At 33.7% G+C, this 23,253-nt stretch overlaps 1 protein-coding gene across 5 annotated transcripts in view; it reads right to left on the bottom strand.

The window, feature by feature from the left end:
• Positions 1 to 12,735: 12,735 nt before the first annotated feature.
• Positions 12,736 to 23,253, bottom strand: part of LOC143230639 (MDS1 and EVI1 complex locus protein EVI1-A-like) — a 51,992-nt gene continuing 41,474 nt past the window's right edge. For 3 of the 5 annotated variants that reach the window (XM_076464509.1, XM_076464508.1, XM_076464507.1), the window contains exon 2: positions 12,736 to 16,156. In XM_076464509.1, coding sequence (XP_076320624.1) covers positions 14,700 to 16,127 — 1,428 coding nt within the window. In that variant the 5' untranslated portion in view covers positions 16,128 to 16,156 and the 3' untranslated portion in view covers positions 12,736 to 14,699. The remainder of the gene's footprint in view (positions 16,157 to 23,253) is intronic. The other 2 variants (XR_013016556.1, XM_076464510.1) reach the window with 2 other exon arrangements.

The following is a 23,253-nucleotide window of genomic DNA, read 5'->3' as shown; positions in this document are numbered from 1 at the left end:
GGTATTCATATGTGTAATTATATCATCCCAGTAGAAGAGTACAGTGTTCGAGGGTAGTTCAAAGAAAACATTTTCTAACAGTTGATCAAAATCGTTGAAGGAAATCGTTTTATTTCATGGCCCACGTTTTCTGATAAATCTTATTCAATATATGAAGTAGGCATAACAGAAATACTTAGTATCTTCCTATCTCTGTTTCTTCATCGAAGCACAAAAGCTTAACATTTCACAACACTGAACTAACTCACTGACCAGGTCACACATAGGTTTCTCATTAACCCACAAACTAACTCTTGCCTAACCACTGACCAGGTCACACAGAGACTACTCATTAACTTACTAACTAACTCGTGCCTAGCTAGTTATTTATCAATGTATTTAAATATCTTTTTAAACGTTGGAAAATTTTCCAGACAAAAGGCCATGTTCACCAGGCTACGTCAAGTTTTATTCTGGGAAAACAACAGTACAAATTTCTGGAAACATCTAGAATGAAAAACAATATTATGCAGGAATATATGCTATACATGGTATAACATGAGAGCAACGTTAATGTCGTGTATGATATAACAGATAAAAGTGTTAGCACAGATGTAAAGGCTGTGTGTTATATTTTAGAAGAGGCTTGAGTATTATGTTTAATAATTTAGACGAGATGTGAAAGTTACGCAGGAAGCTTTAGCCAATTATAGCTTATCGCTTTACCGAAAGATTAAATTTAATCGGCCAACGTAATTGGCTGGAAGGAAGCCAGTAAAATGTTTTATTATTGAAAGTTACTTATGAAAAGAGTTATTTTTTCCCTCTCAACAGGATATTGTGGTTGGATTTGAAAGTACGATTGGTAAACAAGTATTTGATGTATCATAAACAGATTAATATTTTATGATGTTCTGTGAAATTATTCCATAGAGGTGAATATAATAGTTTACATAAGAATTAAATAATCCCCTCCACACAGTTTTCTTTTCGTTAAACTTCTTTATGCTATCGCTAAAAATCAGGATTCGCATGTCTGAAAACATCAGACTTTAGAGATGAAACACCTGCCAAGATTGTACATCTTTGTTTCACAACCCACTATAGAATTCTGTTACTAACATCAGACGTTAGAGATGAAACACCTACCAGATTGTACGTCTTTTTTTTTTCACAGCCTTCTACAAAATTCTGTTGCTAGCTTATAGTTACGTGTATATTCTGGATGACCAAGGTTTACCACATATGAATGGACAAGGTTTTGGAACAAGTTTCTGAGGAATTATTATATCTCCGGATTTTTCTACACGATTATTTTACTTTCACTCCATAAAATTTAACATGCCGCATTGAATACACAGAGTTCTATAAGATTAATTTTGCTATTTACAAATCTTTAGACGATCCTTTGGATGTAATTTCAGAAATCTTTACGGGATCCTGTAGATGTAGCTCTTGGTTGTAGGGTTATGAAAAGATAGATGTTATTTACAGCAGGGTAGTGCAGCATTCCTATCAATCAACTAACAGAGAAATGTGAAAAATTCATATTCCTTATTTTCCGTTTCCGTTACAAACATTTATAGAGAAACATTAGACCAGAAAGTTAATGTAATAGTTAACCATTGGCGGAATTCCAGACCCAAGTGTGGGTGGGGCAAATCAATTTCACTTAATTATTTTCAGGCCCGGCACGACCAGATGGTTAGGGTACTCGACTCGTAATCTGGGGGTTGTGGGTTCGAATCCCTGTCACACAAGACATGCTCGCTTTTTCGATCGTGGCCTTGTGGTCCTTATTTCTAGAAGGCTAGCTTAGTTTAATCTGTGACATTGTTCTTGAGTTTCCACAGTTACGTAGCATAGTTACCTGTAAAATTGAAGTTTGTTGTAAATTGGAGAATTTCACCTTATATTTAGTCACTTGTTTCCACGTCACTGAAATAAATACTTCTTCAGATCGATATATGTGTGTACAGTGATTTTATAAATTATATTAACACTGAAGTTCAAAAACTTTTCGTTGTTTACAGGTTATAAAAAGTAGAAAACGTTTGTAATTAACAGATTTAAAAAACTGTGGTGGCTATGAACCATGGACAAGGACTGTATCCAGTCGCGACAACCATACCACAAGTACTTTCACTAAGCATAAAGCAAAAGTGTATGTTAAAAAGTTTTATTTTGTTACCTTCCTTTCTCTTTATAAGGTTCACATTTATAAAATGTGAAAGCACATCCCTTGTCAAGAAGAAATCATCTTTAAGGTTGCGAAAAAAACAAGTTATAATCTCGTTCCCGGCGTGTAATCTTGTTACAAACTTTATCATGTGTCTCGTGCAGGATTACAGGTTATACGAAACAGCCAATCACGATACACAATGCTTGAATACTCTGGTATTTCTGCTTCCTAAATTGCTTCTAAACAATGGAAGCTACAAAGTTAAAGGCAAACAAAATTTGACTTCATTTTAAAATATGATACAATAAAAACCGGTCGGTCAAACCAAAACAATGAATGAAAAAAACCCAAAAAACATTTAACTATCAATTAAACATCTTTTCTCTATAATGATAATTATAGACTAAAATTCTTGAGCCTATCATGTTATTAGGGCAGTGACTCTTCAAGAGACCTCTGGTGGCTCAGCGGTAAGCTTGAAGACTTATAACTCTAAAATTCAAAGTTTCTTTCCGGCAATATTAATTTTTTTGTGTGGCGATTCTCCATTTTCGGTGTAGTCTCCCACCAAATAATTCATTTTCATTTATCGTCTAGCGATTCTAGAGTATAGTCGACCACAAAACAATTAATTTTTATTCATCGTCTGGTGACTCTAGAGTTCATCTTTAGTCGACCACCAAACAATTCATTTTTATTTATCGTCTAGCGGTTCCAGAGTCCATGTACAGTCGACCACTAAACAATTCATTTTTATTCATCGTCTATCGGTTCTAGAGTCCATATATAGTCGATCACCAAACAATTCATTTTTATATATCATTTAGCGATTTTAATTCATCGTCTATCGGTTCTAGAGTCCTTATATAGTCGATCACCAAACAATTTATTTTTATTTATCGTCTAGCGATTCTAGAGTCCATGTATAGTCGACCACCAAACAATTCATTTTTATTCATCGTCTAGCGATTCTAGAGTTCTTCTGTAGTCGACCACTAAACAATTCATTTTTATTTATCGTCTAGCGGTTCAAGTGTCCTATTATAGTCGACCACCAAAAAATTCATTTCTATTTATCGTCTAGCGATCCTAGAGATCATGTATAGTTGACCACCAAACAATTCATTTTTTTTATTGTCTAGTGGTTCTAGAGTCCATATATAGTCGACCACCAAACAATTTATTTCCATTTATCGTCTAGCGGTTCTAGAGTCCTTCTGTAGTTGACCACTAATCAATTTCTTTTTATTTAACGTCTAGCGGTTCTAGAGCCCATGTATAGTCGATCACCAAAAAATTCAGTTTCATTTATCGTTTAGAGGTTCTAGAGTCCATGTATAGTTGACCACCAAACAATTCATTATTATTTACCATTAAGCGATTCTAGAGTGCATGTGTAGACGACCACAAAACAATTTATTTTTATTTATTGTCTAGTGGTTCTAAAGTCCGTGTATAGTCGACCACCAAACAATATTCATTTTTATTTATCGCCAGCGGTTCTAGAGTCCATATATAGTCGATTACCAAACATTTTCATTTTTATTAATCGTCTAGTGGTTCAAGTGTCCTATTATAGTCGACCACCAAAAAATTCATTTTTATTTATCGTCTAGCGATCCTAGAGTTCATGTATAGTTGACCACCAAACAATTCATTTTTTTTATTGTCTAGTGGTTCTAGATTCCATGTATAGTCGACCACCAAACAATTCATTTTTATTCATCGTCTATCGGTTCTAGAGTCCATATATAGTCGACCACCAAACAATTTATTTTCATTTATCGTCTAGCGGTTCTAGAGTCCTTCTGTAGTAGACCACTAATAAATTTCTTTTTATTTAACGTCTAGCGGTTCTAGAGCCCATGTTTTGTCGATCACCAAAAAATCCAGTTTCATTTATCGTCTAGAGGTTCTAGAGTCCATGTATAGTTGACCACCAAACAATTCATTTTTATTTACCATTAAGCGATTCTAGAGTGCATGTGTAGACGACCACTAAACAATTTATTTTTATTTATTGTCTAGTGGTTCTAAAGTCCATATATAGTCGACCACCAAACAATATTCATTTTTATTTATCGCCAGCGGTTCTAGAGTCCATATATAGTCGATTACCAAACATTTCATTTTTATTTATCGTCTAGCGATTCTAGAGTTCATGTATAGTTGACCACCAAACAATTCATTTTTTTTATTGTCTAGTGGTTCTAGATTCCATGTATAGTCGACTACCAAACAATTCATTTTTATTCATCGTCTATCGGTTCTAGAGTCCATATATAGTCGACCACCAAAGAATTTATTTTCATTTATCGTCTAGCGGTTCTAGAGTCCTTCTGTAGTAGACCACTAATCAATTTCTTTTTATTTAACGTCTAGCGGTTCTAGAGCCCATGTATAGTCGATCACCAAAAAATTCAGTTTTATTTATCGTCTAGAGGTTCTAGAGTCCATGTATAGTTGACCACCAAACAATTCATTTTTATTTACCATTAAGTGATTCTAGAGTGCATGTGTAGACGACCACTAAACAATTTATTTTTATTTATTGTCTAGTGGTTCTAAAGTCCGTGTATAGTCGACCACCAAACAATATTCATTTTTATTTATCGCCAGCGGTTCTAGAGTCCATATATAGTCGATTACCAAACATTTCATTTTTATTAATCGTCTAGTGGTTCAAGTGTCCTATTATAGTCGACCACCATAAAATTCATTTTTATTTATCGTCTAGCGGTTCTAGAATCCATATATAGTCGATCACCAAACAATTCATTTTTATTTATTGTCTAGTGGTTCTAAAGTCCATGTATAGTCGACCACTAAACAATATTTATTTTTAATTATCGTCTAGTGATTCAAGAGTCCATGTATACTCGGCCACCAAACAACTCATTTTTATTTATCGTCTGGCAATTCTAGAGTTCTTCTGTAGTCGACCACTAAACAATTCATTTTTATTTATCGTCTAGCGATTCTAGAGTCCATGTGTAGACGACCACTAAACAATTTATTTTTATTTATTGTCTAGTGGTTCTAAAGTCCGTGTATAGTCGACCACGAAACAATATTCATTTTTATTTATCGTCTAGCGGTTCTAGAGTCCATATATAGTCGATCACCAAATAATTCATTTTTATTTATTGTCTAGTGGTTCTAAAGTCCATGTATAGTCCACCACTAAACAATATTCATTTTTATTTATCGTCTGGCAATTCTAGAATTCATGTATAGTTGACCACTAAATAATTTATTTTTATTTATCGTCTAGCGGTTCTAGAGTCCATGTATAGTCGACCAACAAACAGTTAATTTTTATTTATTATCTAGCGATTCTAGAGTCCATGTGTAGTCGACCACTAAACAATTCATTTTTATTTATCGTCTAGCGGTTCTAGAATCCTTGTGTAGTCGACCACTAATCAATTCATTTTTATTTATCATTTAGCGATTCTAGAGTCCACGTGTAAACAACCACAAAACAATTCATTTTTATTTATCGTCTAGTGGTTCTAAAGTTGATGTGTAGTCGACCACCAAACAATATTCCTTTTTATTTATCGTCTAGCGATTCTAGAGTCCATGTATAGTCGACCACCAAACAATATTCATTTTTATTTATCGTCTAGCGGTTCTAGAGTTTATGTACAGTCGATCACCAAACAATTCATTTCTATTTATCGTCTAGCGGTTCTAGAGTCTATATATAGTCGATCACTAAATAATTCATTTTTAGTTTATTGTCTGGTGGTTCTAAAGTCCATGTATAGTCCACCACTAAACAACATTTATTTTTATTTATCGTCTAGTGATTCTAGAGTCCATGTATACTCGGCCACCAAACAACTGATTTTATTTATCGTCTGGCGATTCTAGAGTTCTTGTGTAGTCGACCACTAAACAATTCATTTTTATATATCGTCTAGCGGTTCTAGAGTCCATATATAGTCAACCACCAAACAATTTATTTTTATTCATCGTCTAGCGGTTCTAGAGTCCATATATGGTCGACCACCAAACAATTTATTTTTATTCATCGTCTAGCGCTTCTAGAGCCCATGTATAGTCGACCCCTAAACAAGTTATTTTTATTCATCGTCTAGTGGTTCTAGAATCCATGTATAGTCGACTCCTAAATAATTCATTTTCATTTATCGTCTAGCGATCCTAGAGTTCATGTATAGTTGACCACCAAACAATTCATTTTTATCCACCATTTAGCGATTCTAGAGTCCATGTGTAGACGACCACTAAACAATTTATTTTTATTTATTGTCTAGTGGTTCTAAAGTCCATATATAGTCGATCACCAAACAATCCATTTTTATATATCATTTAGCGATTTTTATTCATCGTTTATCGGTTCTAGAGTCCATATATAGTCGACCACCAAAAAATTCATTTTTATTTATCGTCTAGCGATCCTAGAGTTCATGTGTAGTTGACCACGAAACAATTCATTTTTTTTATTGTCTAGTGGTTCTAGATTCCATGTATAGTCGACCACCAAACAATTCATTTTTATTTATCGTCTATCGGTTCTAGAGTCCATATATAGTCGACCACCAAACAATTTATTTTCATTTATCGTCTAGCGGTTCTAGAGTCCTTGTGTAGTTGACCACTAATAAATTTATTTTTATTTAACGTCTAGCGGTTCTAGAGCCCATGTATAGTCGACCACCAAAAAATTCATTTTTATTTATCGTCTAGCGATCCTAGAGTTCATGTATAGTTGACCACCAAACAATTCATTTTTATTTACCATTTAGCGATTCTAGAGTCCATGTGTAGACGACCACTAAACAATTTATTTTTATTTATTGTCTAGTGGTTCTAAAGTCCATATATAGTCGATCACCAAACAATCCATTTTTATATATCATTTAGCGATTTTTATTCATCGTTTATCGGTTCTAGAGTCCATATATAGTCGACCACCAAAAAATTCATTTTTATTTATCCTCTAGCGATCCTAGAGTTCATGTGTAGTTGACCACGAAACAATTCATTTTTTTTATTGTCTAGTGGTTCTAGATTCCATGTATAGTCGACCACCAAACAATTCATTTTTATTTATCGTCTATCGGTTCTAGAGTCCATATATAGTCGACCACCAAACAATTTATTTTCATTTATCGTCTAGCGGTTCTAGAGTCCTTGTGTAGTTGACCACTAATAAATTTATTTTTATTTATCGTCTAGCGGTTCTAGAATCCTTGTGTAGTCGACCACTAATCAATTCATTTTTATTTATCATTTAGCGATTCTAGAGTCCACGTGTAAACAACCACAAAACAATTCATTTTTATTTATCGTCTAGTGGTTCTAAAGTTGATGTGTAGTCGACCACCAAACAATATTCCTTTTTATTTATCGTCTAGCGATTCTAGAGTCCATGTATAGTCGACCACCAAACAATATTCATTTTTATTTATCGTCTAGCGGTTCTAGAGTTTATGTACAGTCGATCACCAAACAATTCATTTCTATTTATCGTCTAGCGGTTCTAGAGTCTATATATAGTCGATCACTAAATAATTCATTTTTATTTATTGTCTGGTGGTTCTAAAGTCCATGTATAGTCCACCACTAAACAACATTTATTTTTATTTATCGTCTAGTGATTCTAGAGTCCATGTATACTCGGCCACCAAACAACTGATTTTATTTATCGTCTGGCGATTCTAGAGTTCTTGTGTAGTCGACCACTAAACAATTCATTTTTATATATCGTCTAGCGGTTCTAGAGTCCATATATAGTCAACCACCAAACAATTTATTTTTATTCATCGTCTAGCGGTTCTAGATTCCATGTATAGTCGACCACCAAACAATTCATTTTTATTCATCGTCTAGCGGTTCTAGAGTCCATATATGGTCGACCACCAAACAATTTATTTTTATTCATCGTCTAGCGCTTCTAGAGCCCATGTATAGTCGACCCCTAAACAAGTTATTTTTATTCATCGTCTAGTGGTTCTAGAATCCATGTATAGTCGACTCCTAAATAATTCATTTTCATTTATCGTCTAGCGATCCTAGAGTTCATGTATAGTTGACCACCAAACAATTCATTTTTTATCCACCATTTAGCGATTCTAGAGTCCATGTGTAGACGACCACTAAACAATTTATTTTTATTTATTGTCTAGTGGTTCTAAAGTCCATATATAGTCGATCACCAAACAATCCATTTTTATATATCATTTAGCGATTTTTATTCATCGTTTATCGGTTCTAGAGTCCATATATAGTCGACCACCAAAAAATTCATTTTTATTTATCCTCTAGCGATCCTAGAGTTCATGTGTAGTTGACCACGAAACAATTCATTTTTTTTATTGTCTAGTGGTTCTAGATTCCATGTATAGTCGACCACCAAACAATTCATTTTTATTTATCGTCTATCGGTTCTAGAGTCCATATATAGTCGACCACCAAACAATTTATTTTCATTTATCGTCTAGCGGTTCTAGAGTCCTTGTGTAGTTGACCACTAATAAATTTATTTTTATTTAACGTCTAGCGGTTCTAGAGCCCATGTATAGTCGACCACCAAAAAATTCATTTTTATTTATCGTCTAGCGATCCTAGAGTTCATGTATAGTTGACCACCAAACAATTCATTTTTTTATTTACCATTTAGCGATTCTAGAGTCCATGTAGACGACCACTAAACAATTTATTTTTATTTATTGTCTAGTGGTTGTAAAGTCCATATATAGTCGATCACCAAACAATCCATTTTTATATATCATTTAGCGATTTTTATTCATCGTTTATCGGTTCTAGAGTCCATATATAGTCGACCACCAAAAAATTCATTTTTATTTATCCTCTAGCGATCCTAGAGTTCATGTGTAGTTGACCACGAAACAATTCATTTTTTTTATTGTCTAGTGGTTCTAGATTCCATGTATAGTCGACCACCAAACAATTCATTTTTTATTTATCGTCTATCGGTTCTAGAGTCCATATATAGTCGACCACCAAACAATTTATTTTCATTTATCGTCTAGCGGTTCTAGAGTCCTTGTGTAGTTGACCACTAATAAATTTATTTTTATTTAACGTCTAGCGGTTCTAGAGCCCATGTATAGTCGACCACCAAAAAATTCATTTTTATTTATCGTCTAGCGATCCTAGAGTTCATGTATAGTTGACCACCAAACAATTCATTTTTATTTACCATTTAGCGATTCTAGAGTCCATGTGTAGACGACCACTAAACAATTTATTTTTTTATTTATTGTCTAGTGGTTCTAAAGTCCGTGTATAGTCGACCACTAAACAATATTCATTTTTATTTATCGTCTAGTGATTCAAGAGTCCATGTGTAGTTGACCACCAAACAATTCATTTTTATCCACCATTTAGCGATTCTAGAGTCCATGTGTAGACGACCACTAAACAATTTATTTTTATTTATTGTCTAGTGGTTCTAAAGTCCATATATAGTCGATCACCAAACAATCCATTTTTATATATCATTTAGTGATTTTTATTCATCGTTTATCGGTTCTAGAGTCCATATATAGTCGACCACCAAAAAATTCATTTTTATTTATCCTCTAGCGATCCTAGAGTTCATGTGTAGTTGACCACGAAACAATTCATTTTTTTTTTTATTGTCTAGTGGTTCTAGATTCCATGTATAGTCGACCACCAAACAATTCATTTTTATTTATCGTCTATCGGTTCTAGAGTCCATATATAGTCGACCACCAAACAATTTATTTTCATTTATCGTCTAGCGGTTCTAGAGTCCTTGTGTAGTTGACCACTAATAAATTTATTTTTATTTAACGTCTAGCGGTTCTAGAGCCCATGTATAGTCGACCACCAAAAAATTCATTTTTATTTATCGTCTAGCGATCCTAGAGTTCATGTATAGTTGACCACCAAACAATTCATTTTTATTTACCATTTAGCGATTCTAGAGTCCATGTGTAGACGACCACTAAACAATTTATTTTTATTTATCGTCTATCGGTTCTAGAGTCCATATATAGTCGACCACCAAACAATTTATTTTCATTTATCGTCTAGCGGTTCTAGAGTCCTTGTGTAGTTGACCACTAATAAATTTATTTTTATTTATCGTCTAGCGGTTCTAGAATCCTTGTGTAGTCGACCACTAATCAATTCATTTTTATTTATCATTTAGCGATTCTAGAGTCCACGTGTAAACAACCACAAAACAATTCATTTTTATTTATCGTCTAGTGGCTCTAAAGTTGATGTGTAGTCGACCACCAAACAATATTCCTTTTTATTTATCGTCTAGCGATTCTAGAGTCCATGTATAGTCGACCACCAAACAATATTCATTTTTATTTATCGTCTAGCGGTTCTAGAGTTTATGTACAGTCGATCACCAAACAATTCATTTCTATTTATCGTCTAGCGGTTCTAGAGTCTATATATAGTCGATCACTAAATAATTCATTTTTGTTTATTGTCTGGTGGTTCTAAAGTCCATGTATAGTCCACCACTAAACAACATTTATTTTTATTTATCGTCTAGTGATTCTAGAGTCCATGTATACTCGGCCACCAAACAACTGATTTTATTTATCGTCTGGCGATTCTAGAGTTCTTGTGTAGTCGACCACTAAACAATTCATTTTTATATATCGTCTAGCGGTTCTAGAGTCCATATATAGTCAACCACCAAACAATTTATTTTTATTCATCGTCTAGCGGTTCTAGATTCCATGTATAGTCGACCACCAAACAATTCATTTTTATTCATCGTCTAGCGGTTCTAGAGTCCATATATGGTCGACCACCAAACAATTTATTTTTATTCATCGTCTAGCGCTTCTAGAGTCCATGTATAGTCGACCCCTAAACAAGTTATTTTTATTCATCGTCTAGTGGTTCTAGAATCCATGTATAGTCGACTCCTAAATAATTCATTTTCATTTATCGTCTAGCGATCCTAGAGTTCATGTATAGTTGACCACCAAACAATTCATTTTTATCCACCATTTAGCGATTCTAGAGTCCATGTGTAGACGACCACTAAACAATTTATTTTTATTTATTGTCTAGTGGTTCTAAAGTCCATATATAGTCGATCACCAAACAATCCATTTTATATATCATTTAGCGATTTTTATTCATCGTTTATCGGTTCTAGAGTCCATATATAGTCGACCACCAAAAAATTCATTTTTATTTATCCTCTAGCGATCCTAGAGTTCATGTGTAGTTGACCACGAAACAATTCATTTTTTTTATTGTCTAGTGGTTCTAGATTCCATGTATAGTCGACCACCAAACAATTCATTTTTATTTATCGTCTATCGGTTCTAGAGTCCATATATAGTCGACCACCAAACAATTTATTTTCATTTATCGTCTAGCGGTTCTAGAGTCCTTGTGTAGTTGACCACTAATAAATTTATTTTTATTTAACGTCTAGCGGTTCTAGAGCCCATGTATAGTCGACCACCAAAAAATTCATTTTTATTTATCGTCTAGCGATCCTAGAGTTCATGTATAGTTGACCACCAAACAATTCATTTTTATTTACCATTTAGCGATTCTAGAGTCCATGTGTAGACGACCACTAAACAATTTATTTTTATTTATTGTCTAGTGGTTGTAAAGTCCATATATAGTCGATCACCAAACAATCCATTTTTATATATCATTTAGCGATTTTTATTCATCGTTTATCGGTTCTAGAGTCCATATATAGTCGACCACCAAAAAATTCATTTTTATTTATCCTCTAGCGATCCTAGAGTTCATGTGTAGTTGACCACGAAACAATTCATTTTTTTTATTGTCTAGTGGTTCTAGATTCCATGTATAGTCGACCACCAAACAATTCATTTTTATTTATCGTCTATCGGTTCTAGAGTCCATATATAGTCGACCACCAAACAATTTATTTTCATTTATCGTCTAGCGGTTCTAGAGTCCTTGTGTAGTTGACCACTAATAAATTTATTTTTATTTAACGTCTAGCGGTTCTAGAGCCCATGTATAGTCGACCACCAAACAATTCATTTTTATTTACCATTTAGCGATTCTAGAGTCCATGTGTAGACGACCACTAAACAATTTATTTTTATTTATTGTCTAGTGGTTCTAAAGTCCGTGTATAGTCGACCACTAAACAATATTCATTTTTATTTATCGTCTAGTGATTCAAGAGTCCATGTGTAGTTGACCACCAAAAAATTTATTTTTATTCATCGTCTAGCGATCCTAGAGTTCATGTATAGTTGACCACCAAACAATTCATTTTTTTTATTGTCTAGTGGTTTTAGATTCCATGTATAGTCGACCACCAAACAATTCATTTTTATTCATCGTCTATCGGTTCTAGAGTCCATGTATAGTCCACCACCAAACAATTCATTTTTATTGATCATTTAGCGATTCTAGAGTCCATGTGTGGTCGACCATCAAAATATGTACGTTGACCAGTGATGTTTGGTTTTCTCGTTCTGGCAATAAATGTCGGTAAAATTCTTTTTTTCCACAAATATCAATTAAATTTAATCTTCAAGTTATATAAAAATGAAAGAATCAACAACAGTTTTGCCATACGATATTTATTTCTCTGGTCTTGGAAAACAAAATTAATTAAAATTTATCTACAACACACAACAAAAATAGTTTTAAGAAAAGTTATATTTAAATACAGGTTGCACAAATATCGTTTGAATATTGTTCTTTTCCTGTTAGTACTGTGTATAATTCCAAAACTTTCAGCTTATATTCAGAAATTGGTGTTGGCTGTAATCAACCTCCAGGAAATAAACCTTGTTTCTTTCTGGACACGCCTCTTTTCTTCCTGAGCGTGCAGAAACCACGTGCATAATATCCCCTGTCTTGTTAGAGATCTCCAGTTCTTGGGTATATCACTGACAAACTGACGTGGAAAATTTGAGCCCTAGCGAATGATGTCTTATGAGAAATATTTCAATCAAAAACGTCCCAGGGTGATGGGATGTATTTCTAGATTTAATAAAGCACCGGTAATTAAACAATATAAACGATTATTATAATATATAATATTTATAACATAGGATGTTTACTGATTCACAAGTAACTTCCATACGAACATTCATGTCAGTTTGTCATTATAATAAATAATAGTATCTATTATCTATAAATAAATATCTGTACACATTCTGCATGAAGCTTGTATTCTAATGATGGAAAATTTCGTAATTACCTCTGAATCGCAGATTTTTCTAAACAGCTTAGTTTCAGCATAATTTATATTAAAGCGCTTCCTTTGGATCTTAGATCACGAAAAATTCTCCATGGTTTGATTTTGAACATTTTACAAACTAGTTACAAAATTCTTTAAAATAAACCCACCAAATAACCTGTGTTGCATCTTTCTAGATGGCGCTAACATTATTTCCAGAATAGAACTATATTTCGATTCAGAAAACGCCTTCATTTAACAGTATCTCGTGGTACGAACGCGAAATTTTTTCATTCAACGTTCTTTATGGTTAAATTTCTACTTTTAATATCTTAGAACTTTAATTCGTTATTTTTATACGAAGTGTTTGATTAGGCACTGAACATAGTATTTAATGTGATCTACACAGACAAGATTTAAAAACAAATTTCGATGTTATTTTTGTATCGGTAGTAACATTAAGTTTTCTTACTTTACAAATTTGGATATTCGAGCTGTCCGGCTGCAACACAAGCAGGATTAATTGAAAAACAGATTCCCACTTAGTAATGTACGAACTGCTAAATCTGATTTCTAAAACCAAAATGGACGTCTAATTAATTTTCTTGTCTAGTCTTCACAACACAAACATTGATATAATGTCATGTTTAAATTAGGTCATGGTCAGCTCTCAAAGTGGACAGCAAACATTGATTACAGTTCGAATAAAGTATCCTTCCTGGCTGTCGGAATGAAGCGGTCCAGTAAACGTAACTTTGTCTTTACTTTAGCCGAGCTTAATGAACTAAAATGTAAAAACCGACCTTTGTTCATAGAGACCATGAATTATAACGTTATGTATTGTCATCGAGGAAACAAAGGGGAAAATATAATATTCAGTGGTCAACTGGTGTTTTCTGCGGTTATTGGAACATAATATTGAGTTGCCAATTGGTGTATTTTGTTATTATTGAAGTATAATATTGGAACATAATGTTCAAAGGGCACTTGGTGTCTTCTATGGTTAGTGGAACTAAATTTTCCAGGGGCACTTGGTGTCTTTTACGGCTAATGGAACATAATATTCAAGGGGCACTTGGTGTTTACTCCAGTTATTACACATGTTGTACACTACCAGTTATAAAAATAATTTTTATGAAGCTGACGATATTGGAGAGTTCAGCTGTGACGTATAAATGAGGATTAGTGTTGAGGGTTACACGATTAATAATCTATGACTAGAAGCACAGTTTTCAAATATCTCGCTGAACAGAAGACGGAGATCGAACGTTAAATTTTCTGTCTAATTAACTTGTCTCTTGCGTTTGACTCGTCACTGTGGCAATCAGACAGGTGAACATGGAAGTCAAGCCTTTAAGTAATGTCAATGTCATCTGTGTCCTCGCTTTCTTCAGAACTTCGGCAATATTTCTTCATATTCTTCTTGGAGTTTGTTACTTCCTGGTTAACAGTGTGGCCTTCAGAAATGGAATCAAATACTTCCATCTTCACTGATTCGTTTTCATAATCTTCAGAATCGTTCGAGTCAGTAGACTTTGGAAGATTTTCGACTTCTTTATTCTGTTTCTTAGTAGAAGTTGAGTTCTCTGAACAACTTCCATCATCCTCGTCTTCCTCGTGGGACAATCTTTCCCTCGAAACTAGGCATCGTTTCTTCTCCAACTGATCAGTGATAGAAAAGTTGGAGCTGAACACATTGGTGGGTAAAGAATCTGTCACGTTACCAATAAAGCTGCGGATCTCGTCAAAATAAGTCTCCGTTTTGTCGGCTTCTTTCGGTGAGTCGTCGAGAACAGTGGGACCATCTGACTCGTGTTTCTTCAAGTGTCGATCCAGGTTGGTTTGCTGTCCAAAGCTGCGGTCACACAGTGGACACTTAAACGGTTTTTCTTTGTTGTGGATATTTCTAATATGACGTTGTAGGTTGGAGGAAATGCTAAACGACCTTTCACAGTATTTACATTTGTATGGTTGTTCACCTGTGTGGGTTCGAAGATGGCGGGTGAGATTGGCAGAGCGGGGAAACACCTTTCCACAAAACTTGCAGGAATACCTTTCCTTTGATTTATTTAAATGTGGGGAAAGTGCGTCGTTTATCGGCTTCCCGAGCTTTTCAATGTGGGCTCGTACCAAGTCGTAAGTCGAATAGTTACTGTTGAACATAGTGCCGAAGAATGGATATCGAGTAGGTAAGGACGTTGCCACGCGCTCTGGAGGTCCAAACATTGGGAAAGCAGGTTTGTCTTGTTCGATTCTGTACATCGACTCCAAAAACAATGGATGAAGAGGTCGAGGATAAACCACTTGGATTCCTGAGGACGAAGAACATTCGTCGAGGCTATTGAGTCTGATCTTGGACGGAGATGGTCTGTCCTTACGGTCATACGTAGGAGATACGTGTGACACGTAATCTAACGATCGAGGTATCTTTTTGTACGAGACTCGAAGGTCCAGTGGCTCATCTTCCTGACAATGACCTTGAACTTTGGAGTGGAATTCTGAATTATCTTCAGCGGGAACACTGAATTTGTGCTTTGAAAGGTCAAAGGGTATACCCATGTCACCTGAAGGAGACAAGTTCATTGGTTCGAAATGGACGGAACGTGGTAGAGGCACAAGATGTAAGGGCTCGGGACACATAGCTGCTTGCTTGGGAGATCCTAAACGATGGTTACGATACATCTTCGTTAAGAAAGGCTGGCAACAATCGCTGGACGGAGTAAAGCTTCCGTAACCATAGTAACAGGAAGAAGGGATCGCTAACTTGGGATCGAGCACCATAAGATCACGGGTTTGTCCTGGTGACTGTCCTGCAAGAGGAAATAGCAATCACGTACTCAGCATACAAAAATACAGAATAAAATATATATTGTTAGGGTCATTTACTTAGTAGTTAAATATAATAAATTATACATTACTTGATACTTAAAAGTAATAAAGTATACAATGTCAGAGACATTTATTTACGAGTCAACTATAATAAAAATATACATACACTGTGATGGTCATTTAGTTACTAGCTAGATATGTAACGGAACCTCACGTGAAATTACTCGCACGTTTTCTGTGTCTAAAGAATATGAAAAGATGATGACCAGGTTTGATTTGTAATTTCACAACAAAATACGGTACTTAGTCAGACATTGGTCAGTGTACATTATCCAAAATTTACAGAAAAAACTATTTAAAGCCATGTTGAACACGAAATACAAAGAACTATATAACTTCCAAAAACAAAAAATAAACCTTGACCATCAACTGGCATGCTGCATTAAACCAGAGATTTACGGACTTATTCAACGAAACATAAACCAAATCAACACTAGGAATGACAAGGACAAAAATATCTGCCACAAGAAAAAACTAGAAAACTAGGATGTAAAAAACAGAAAAGAAACCACGACAAACCGTTGACTAACCTCACAATTTACAGATCCGACCGACAATTAAACAGAAACGAGATACAAAGGACTCAACTTCGCAATTGTACCTAGGAACATTCCAGCCGCAGAAATTAAAACATGTTTAGAAGACCTAGCCAGAAGACTTGTGATACTTTTTACCGAAAACAAAAACAAGAAAACAATCGAAAACAACCAACAGAAAGAAGACAACTTTGACAATTTCATTGACATCCAAAAGCCAAACTTCCCAGAAAAAATTAAAAATTAATATTTTCCAGAAACACCAAAAAAAACATTTTTTTCAAAGAATTTTCTCACAAAACCATCAACATACTTTCACAAAACAGAAAGCTAAAAACAATTTTACAAAAAGAGACATTAATTCCATTAAAAACCTAAAACAAAACAAAAACATAAAAATTCTAAAAGCAGATAAAGGTAACGCTATAGTCATAATGAACACGAATGAATACACCCAAAAAATGAAGAACATCCTATCAGACACAAACAAATTTAAATCAATACACACAAATTCAACAAAGACACACGAAACGCAACTCTTCAAAATATTACTAAAAATGAAAAAAGCAAAACACAATTTCAAAAACACTTTATTCCTACCTACGCAACACCGACTCACGCACATCACAAATGTACGGCATCCCCAAACCTCATAAGTCAGATTGTCCATTACGACCAATAATGTCCACATATGAATTGTTTAATTACAATCTTGGTAAATACATAGCATGGGCATTCTCCAAATAGGTAACATCAGCCAGCTCATTCATCAAAGACTCTTTTAATTTCAAGTCTAATCTTAATCAACTTAATCATAAAGCCTTAATGGCCAGTTTCAATGTTATATCCCTCTTTACAAAAGTCCCAACCGCTGAAGCCTGCAAGATAGCCTTAGAACTCTGTATCCGAGACCCTAACCCATCTATAAACATTCCCAGCAACCAATTAGTTACTCTCATAGAATTCATCACGATGAAGACAAACTTCATGTTCAACAACCACAACTATATACAAACAAATGGCCTAAGCATGGGCAACCCAGTATCACCAGTTCTAGCCAATATTTTTAAGACACAAGTTGAAACACAAGCAATTAACACAGCATTACATCCACCACTATACTGGTACAGATATGTAGATGACACGATTGCGGAATTCACATCTATAGAACACACACTTAATTTTTTCATTCACATTAACTCTATACAACCCAACATTAACTTCACATGTGAACAGGAAGAAAGCAATCAAATATCATTTCTTGACCTCAAAATTACAAGAACCGATACACAATTTAAAACAGAAACCCACAGAAAAATCACCCATACTGGACTATACATTCCTTGGGACTCAGCACATGAAAGAAAACAAAAACTAAATATACTAAGAAACCAAATAAACACAGCCATAAAACTATGCTCACCAGATAAAATTAACGACGAATTAGACAAAATAAAACAATACTTCATCAACAACAATAAGTTTCCTTCACAAACCATAGAAAACATTATACGCACACACCTAGACAGAAAGCAAAATCAACTAAGAAAAGTAAATATATCTCACGAATTAAAAAATCACAAAACCATATACTGCTGCATTCCATATATTCCCGACATCAGCAGAAAAATGACCAGCAGTTGGCAAAAACTAGAAACAAAATATAACATTCCAGTTAATACCAAATTTATTCGAAAACCAGGCACAAAACTAAGGTCTATATTATGTAAAAACTACACTGACAAACACCACACCAAAATTATTTATAAAATATAATGTGATAACTGCCACGCCTTTTATATTGGAGAAACAAGTAGAAAAATGGAAACCAGATTCAAAGAACACAAAAAGTCACCTTTACACGTTTTCGAACACTACAAATCAAATAAACACAACATAACCATAGAAAACACTCAAATACTAAATAAGGAAACAAACATAAACAAACGCAAAATTAAAGAAGCCTTACTTATACAACAACTCAAACCCAAAATAAACCAATACAAAGGAACACCTTTATACCTATATTAATAAATATAATCAAACATCTAAGCACGCCTTCTACATTCCTACACTCAGTTACACAACCCCCTTCAAACATGTGGTCAGCTATCGGTCAGTTACCTCCTTCTTTCTTTGTGAACCTGACGATAACCGAAGAAGGTCGAAATGTTGTTCGCTCCTCTACATATAAAAAAAATCTCAACCCAAACCAGCCGTTTTTACATATATAGTGTTCTTTATAACTCATCATGAAACACTGGTGTGCAACTTCAGGTCAGAGGCTAGTTTTTATTTAGCATCTAAAAAAAGGAAAACGTATGGGGTATTTTTAACTATATAACTTTTACGTCGACGCTCGATAGGAAGTCTCTAAAATCCGATTACTGCAGATTTATTCTCAAGAATCCCTAAAATGGCGTGTCGGCGTTCTGCATGAGATTCTCTGTTGAATATGCTAACAATTTAATTCATCTGCGTTAAGTTGCCCAAAATTCACTTTCTCAAACATAATTTCTAAGCGACTTACTAATTTCAGGAGGCAAAGTAGCATTTTCGACGGAATCTCTCAATATAAACATAGATATAAACAGAATCTCTCTCTAGCTTCTCATGGAAACAGATATAGTCAAAATCATTCTGTAACTACTTATAAAAACATAGACATAGCAAGAATCTCTCTGTAACTTCTTACGAAAACTTAGATGTAGACATAATTTTTCTCTAGCTTCTTAAGGAAACATAGACTCTTTCTGTAGCTTCATATAAAATCAGAGAAATAGACAGAATTTCTCTCTAGCTTCTTACAGAAACATAAATATAGACAGAATTTCTCTCTAGTTTCTTACGGAAAATAAATATAGACAGAATTTCTCTCTAACCTCTTACAGAAACACAAATATAGACACAATTTGTCTCTAGCCTCTTACAGAAACATAAATATAGACAGAATTTCTCTCTAGCTTCTTAAGGAAACATAGATTTAAAAAGAATTTCTCTCTAACTTCTTACAGAAACATAAATACACACAGAATTTCTCTCTAGCTTCTTAAGGAAACATAAATATACACAGAATTTCTCTCTAACTTCTTACGGAAACATAAATATAGACAGAAATTCTCTCTAGCTTCTTACGGAAACATAGATATAGACAAAATTTCTCTCTAGCTTCTTACGGAAACATAGATATAGACAAAATTTCTCTCTAGCTTCTTACGGAAACATAGATATAGACAAAATTTCTCTCTAGCTTCTTACGGAAACATAGATATAGACAAAATTTCTCTCTAGCTTCTTACAGATATAGAAAATCATAGATATAGACAAAATTTCTCTCTAGCTTCTTACGGAAACATAGATATAGACAAAATTTCTCTCTAGCTTCTCATGGAAACAGATATAGTTAAAATCATTCTGTAACTTCTTATAGAAACATAGACTCTTTCTGCAGCTTCATATCAAATCATAGAAATAGACAAAAATTCTCTCTAGCTTCTTATAGAAACATAAATATTGATAAAATTTCTCTCTACCTTCTTACGGAAACAAAAATATAGACAGAAATTCTCTCTAACTTCTTACGGAAACATAAATATTGACAGAATTTCTCTCTAGCTTCTTAAGGAAACATAGATATAGACATAATTTCTCTCTAACTTCTTACGGAAACATAAATATAGACAGAATTTCTCTCTATCTTCTTAGGGAAACAAACTCTTTCTGTAGCTTCATATCAAATCATAGATATAGACAGAATTTCTCTCAAACTCTTTCTGTAGCTTCTATCAAATCATAGGACAGAATTTCTCTCTAGCTTCTTAAATTCTTTCTGTAGCTTCATATCAAATCATAGATATAGACAGAATTTCTCTCTAGCTTCTTACGGAAACATAAACTCTTTCTGTAGCTTCATATCAAATCATAGATATAGACAGAATTTCTCTCTAGCTTCTTACGGAAACATAGATATAGACAGAATTTCTCTCTAGCTTCTTACGGAAACATAAACTCTTTCTGTAGCTTCATATCAAATCATAGATATAGACAGAATTTCTCTCTAGCTTCTTACGGAAACATAAACTCTTTCTGTAGCTTCATATCAAATCATAGATATAGACAGAATTTCTCTCTAGCTTCTTACGGAAACATAGATTCATATCAAATCAGAGATATAGACAGAATTTCTCTCTAGCTTCTTACGGAAACATAAACTCTTTCTGTAGCTTCATATCAAATCATAGATATAGACAGAATTTCTCTCTAGCTTCTTACGGAAACATAAATATAGACAGAATTTCTCTCTAACCTCTTGCGGAAACCTAAATATAGACAGAAATTCTCTCTAACTTCTTACGGAAACATAAATATTGACAGAATTTCTCTCTAGGTTCTTACGGAAACAAATATAGATAGTATTTCTCTCTAGCTTTTTACGGAAACATAGATATATATAGAATTTCTTTCTATCTTCTTAGGGAAACATAAATATAGACAGAATTTCTCTCTAGCTTCTTACGGAAACAGAATCTTTCTGTAGCTTCATATCAAATCATAGAAATAGAGAAAATTTCTCTCTAGCTTCATACGTAAAGACAGATTTTGACAGAATCTCTCTCTAGCTTCTTACGGAAACATAGATATAGACAAAATCTCTCTCTAGTTTCTTATGCAAACATAGATATAGACAGAATCTCTCTCTAGCTTTTTAAGGAAACAGATACTGTCTAAGATGTTGTTTAAGATGTCTCTAGATTCTTACAAAACCAGGGAATTAGAAACAAGGACTAAGACAGAATTTCTCTGTATCTGTTTTCGGAACCCTTGTCATTCATTACAAGTTTTTCAATAATCGATATAAGCTAAATGTCTACAGGAGATATTGAATGTTTTTTTTTGTCAGTTTGTGAATCGTACAGTTAAGTTAATGAGGACAACGGTGAAGTTTCATTAAATCTCTCTCAGTAAAATCAAAACTGATAAAGTTCTGGTGTTCTCTCTCGGTAACATTAAAACTGATAAAATTATGGTGTTCTCTTTCAGTTACATTAAAACTGATAATGTTATGGTGTTCTCTTTCAGTTACATTAAAACTGATAATGTTCTGGTGTTCTCTCTCAGTGACGTTAAAACTGATACTGTTCCGGAGTACTCTCTCAGTAACATTAAAACTAATAATTTTCTGGAGTCCTCTCTTAACAACATTAAAACTGATAAAGTTCTAATGTTCTCTCTCAGTAACGTTAAAACTGATAATGTTCTAATGTTCTCTCTCAGTAACATGGGTTGACAAGAAACTGAGTCGTTTCGTTGATGTTTGAAGAAGGAAACTGATTCCTAGTGACATCACAGCTGCTCGGTATATACATTACATAAGTGCCATAGTAAAGTATGCACCTAACTACCATGTAATCTAGCATGTAACACGATCTCCATGCTATAAGATATTATCCTTTCAAGAACTGTAAAATAATGATTAAAACGCATAGATCAATGTCATATTTGTTTCTAAAAAGCATTTATAATACTGTTGCTGTGTTGGATGTTTTTTTCTTGTTTCTTATCATGAAATGTATAGTTATACTCTTTTATGTGTTGATAGATGACTTGTTTTCATGTTTCCAATCATGAAATGTATAGTTACACTCTTTTTTATATCTTGATACGTGGCTTCTTGGGTTAGATAAGTTTTCATGCTTATAATCATAAATGTACAGCTTTTGCGTGTATTCATAAAAAGAGAAGACGTTAGATAGTTAATTTTTGATAATGTTGTATGTTTTTAATATTATTTAGTTTTAATATTTTTATTTAGAAATTAATAGTTGAATAATAACAAGGAAAATAATTAAGTTTAATAAGACTGAAATGGAAGGCATAAAATTTAATATAGATCTTAGTTATGTATCGTATAGTATAACGTTAAGTAAAGCTTAGTGCATATAACGGTTTTTTAGGCTTTGTGATTATTAGGTGTAAGCCAAATTAAATATATTGTTGTATTTAATAAACACAGTCTAAAAACTAGTTACTTGTCAAACTTAGGCTAAACAGTGTTATTAATGGGCTGCTGGTATTTATTCATAGTGTTTATTTTAACTCTACAAACAACACAGTAGTTAAGACTAATGCATGGGTTAAGCTTTTCCAGTTTATTAGATGCGATAGGTGTAATGAATGGGTTTTATTTGGGAACTCTGGACTACTATGCACTTTTAAGGAAGCTAGTAATGAGGATGTTCATTTTATATGTGGAGGTTGTATGAAAAGTTGGATATCATCCTAACTAAAGTTGATGAAACAGATAAAGAGAAGCATAAACTGTGAGAAATGACAACAGGACTTCATGAGGAGCTTAAGTTTTAACATTTAAGGAAGGCATCAGCTAAGATTAACAATGACATACAGGAAATTAGAAAGGGTAGTATTAGGGTTAAAACTATGTAATTTAATTGTAAAGACCTTATTTTATTGAGCAATAGAGT

The sequence above is a fragment of the Tachypleus tridentatus genome, chromosome 10 (assembly GCF_004210375.1).
Source record: "Tachypleus tridentatus isolate NWPU-2018 chromosome 10, ASM421037v1, whole genome shotgun sequence".
Lineage (NCBI taxonomy): Eukaryota > Metazoa > Arthropoda > Merostomata > Xiphosura > Limulidae > Tachypleus > Tachypleus tridentatus.
This window is presented reverse-complemented; position numbering and strand designations above follow the sequence as displayed.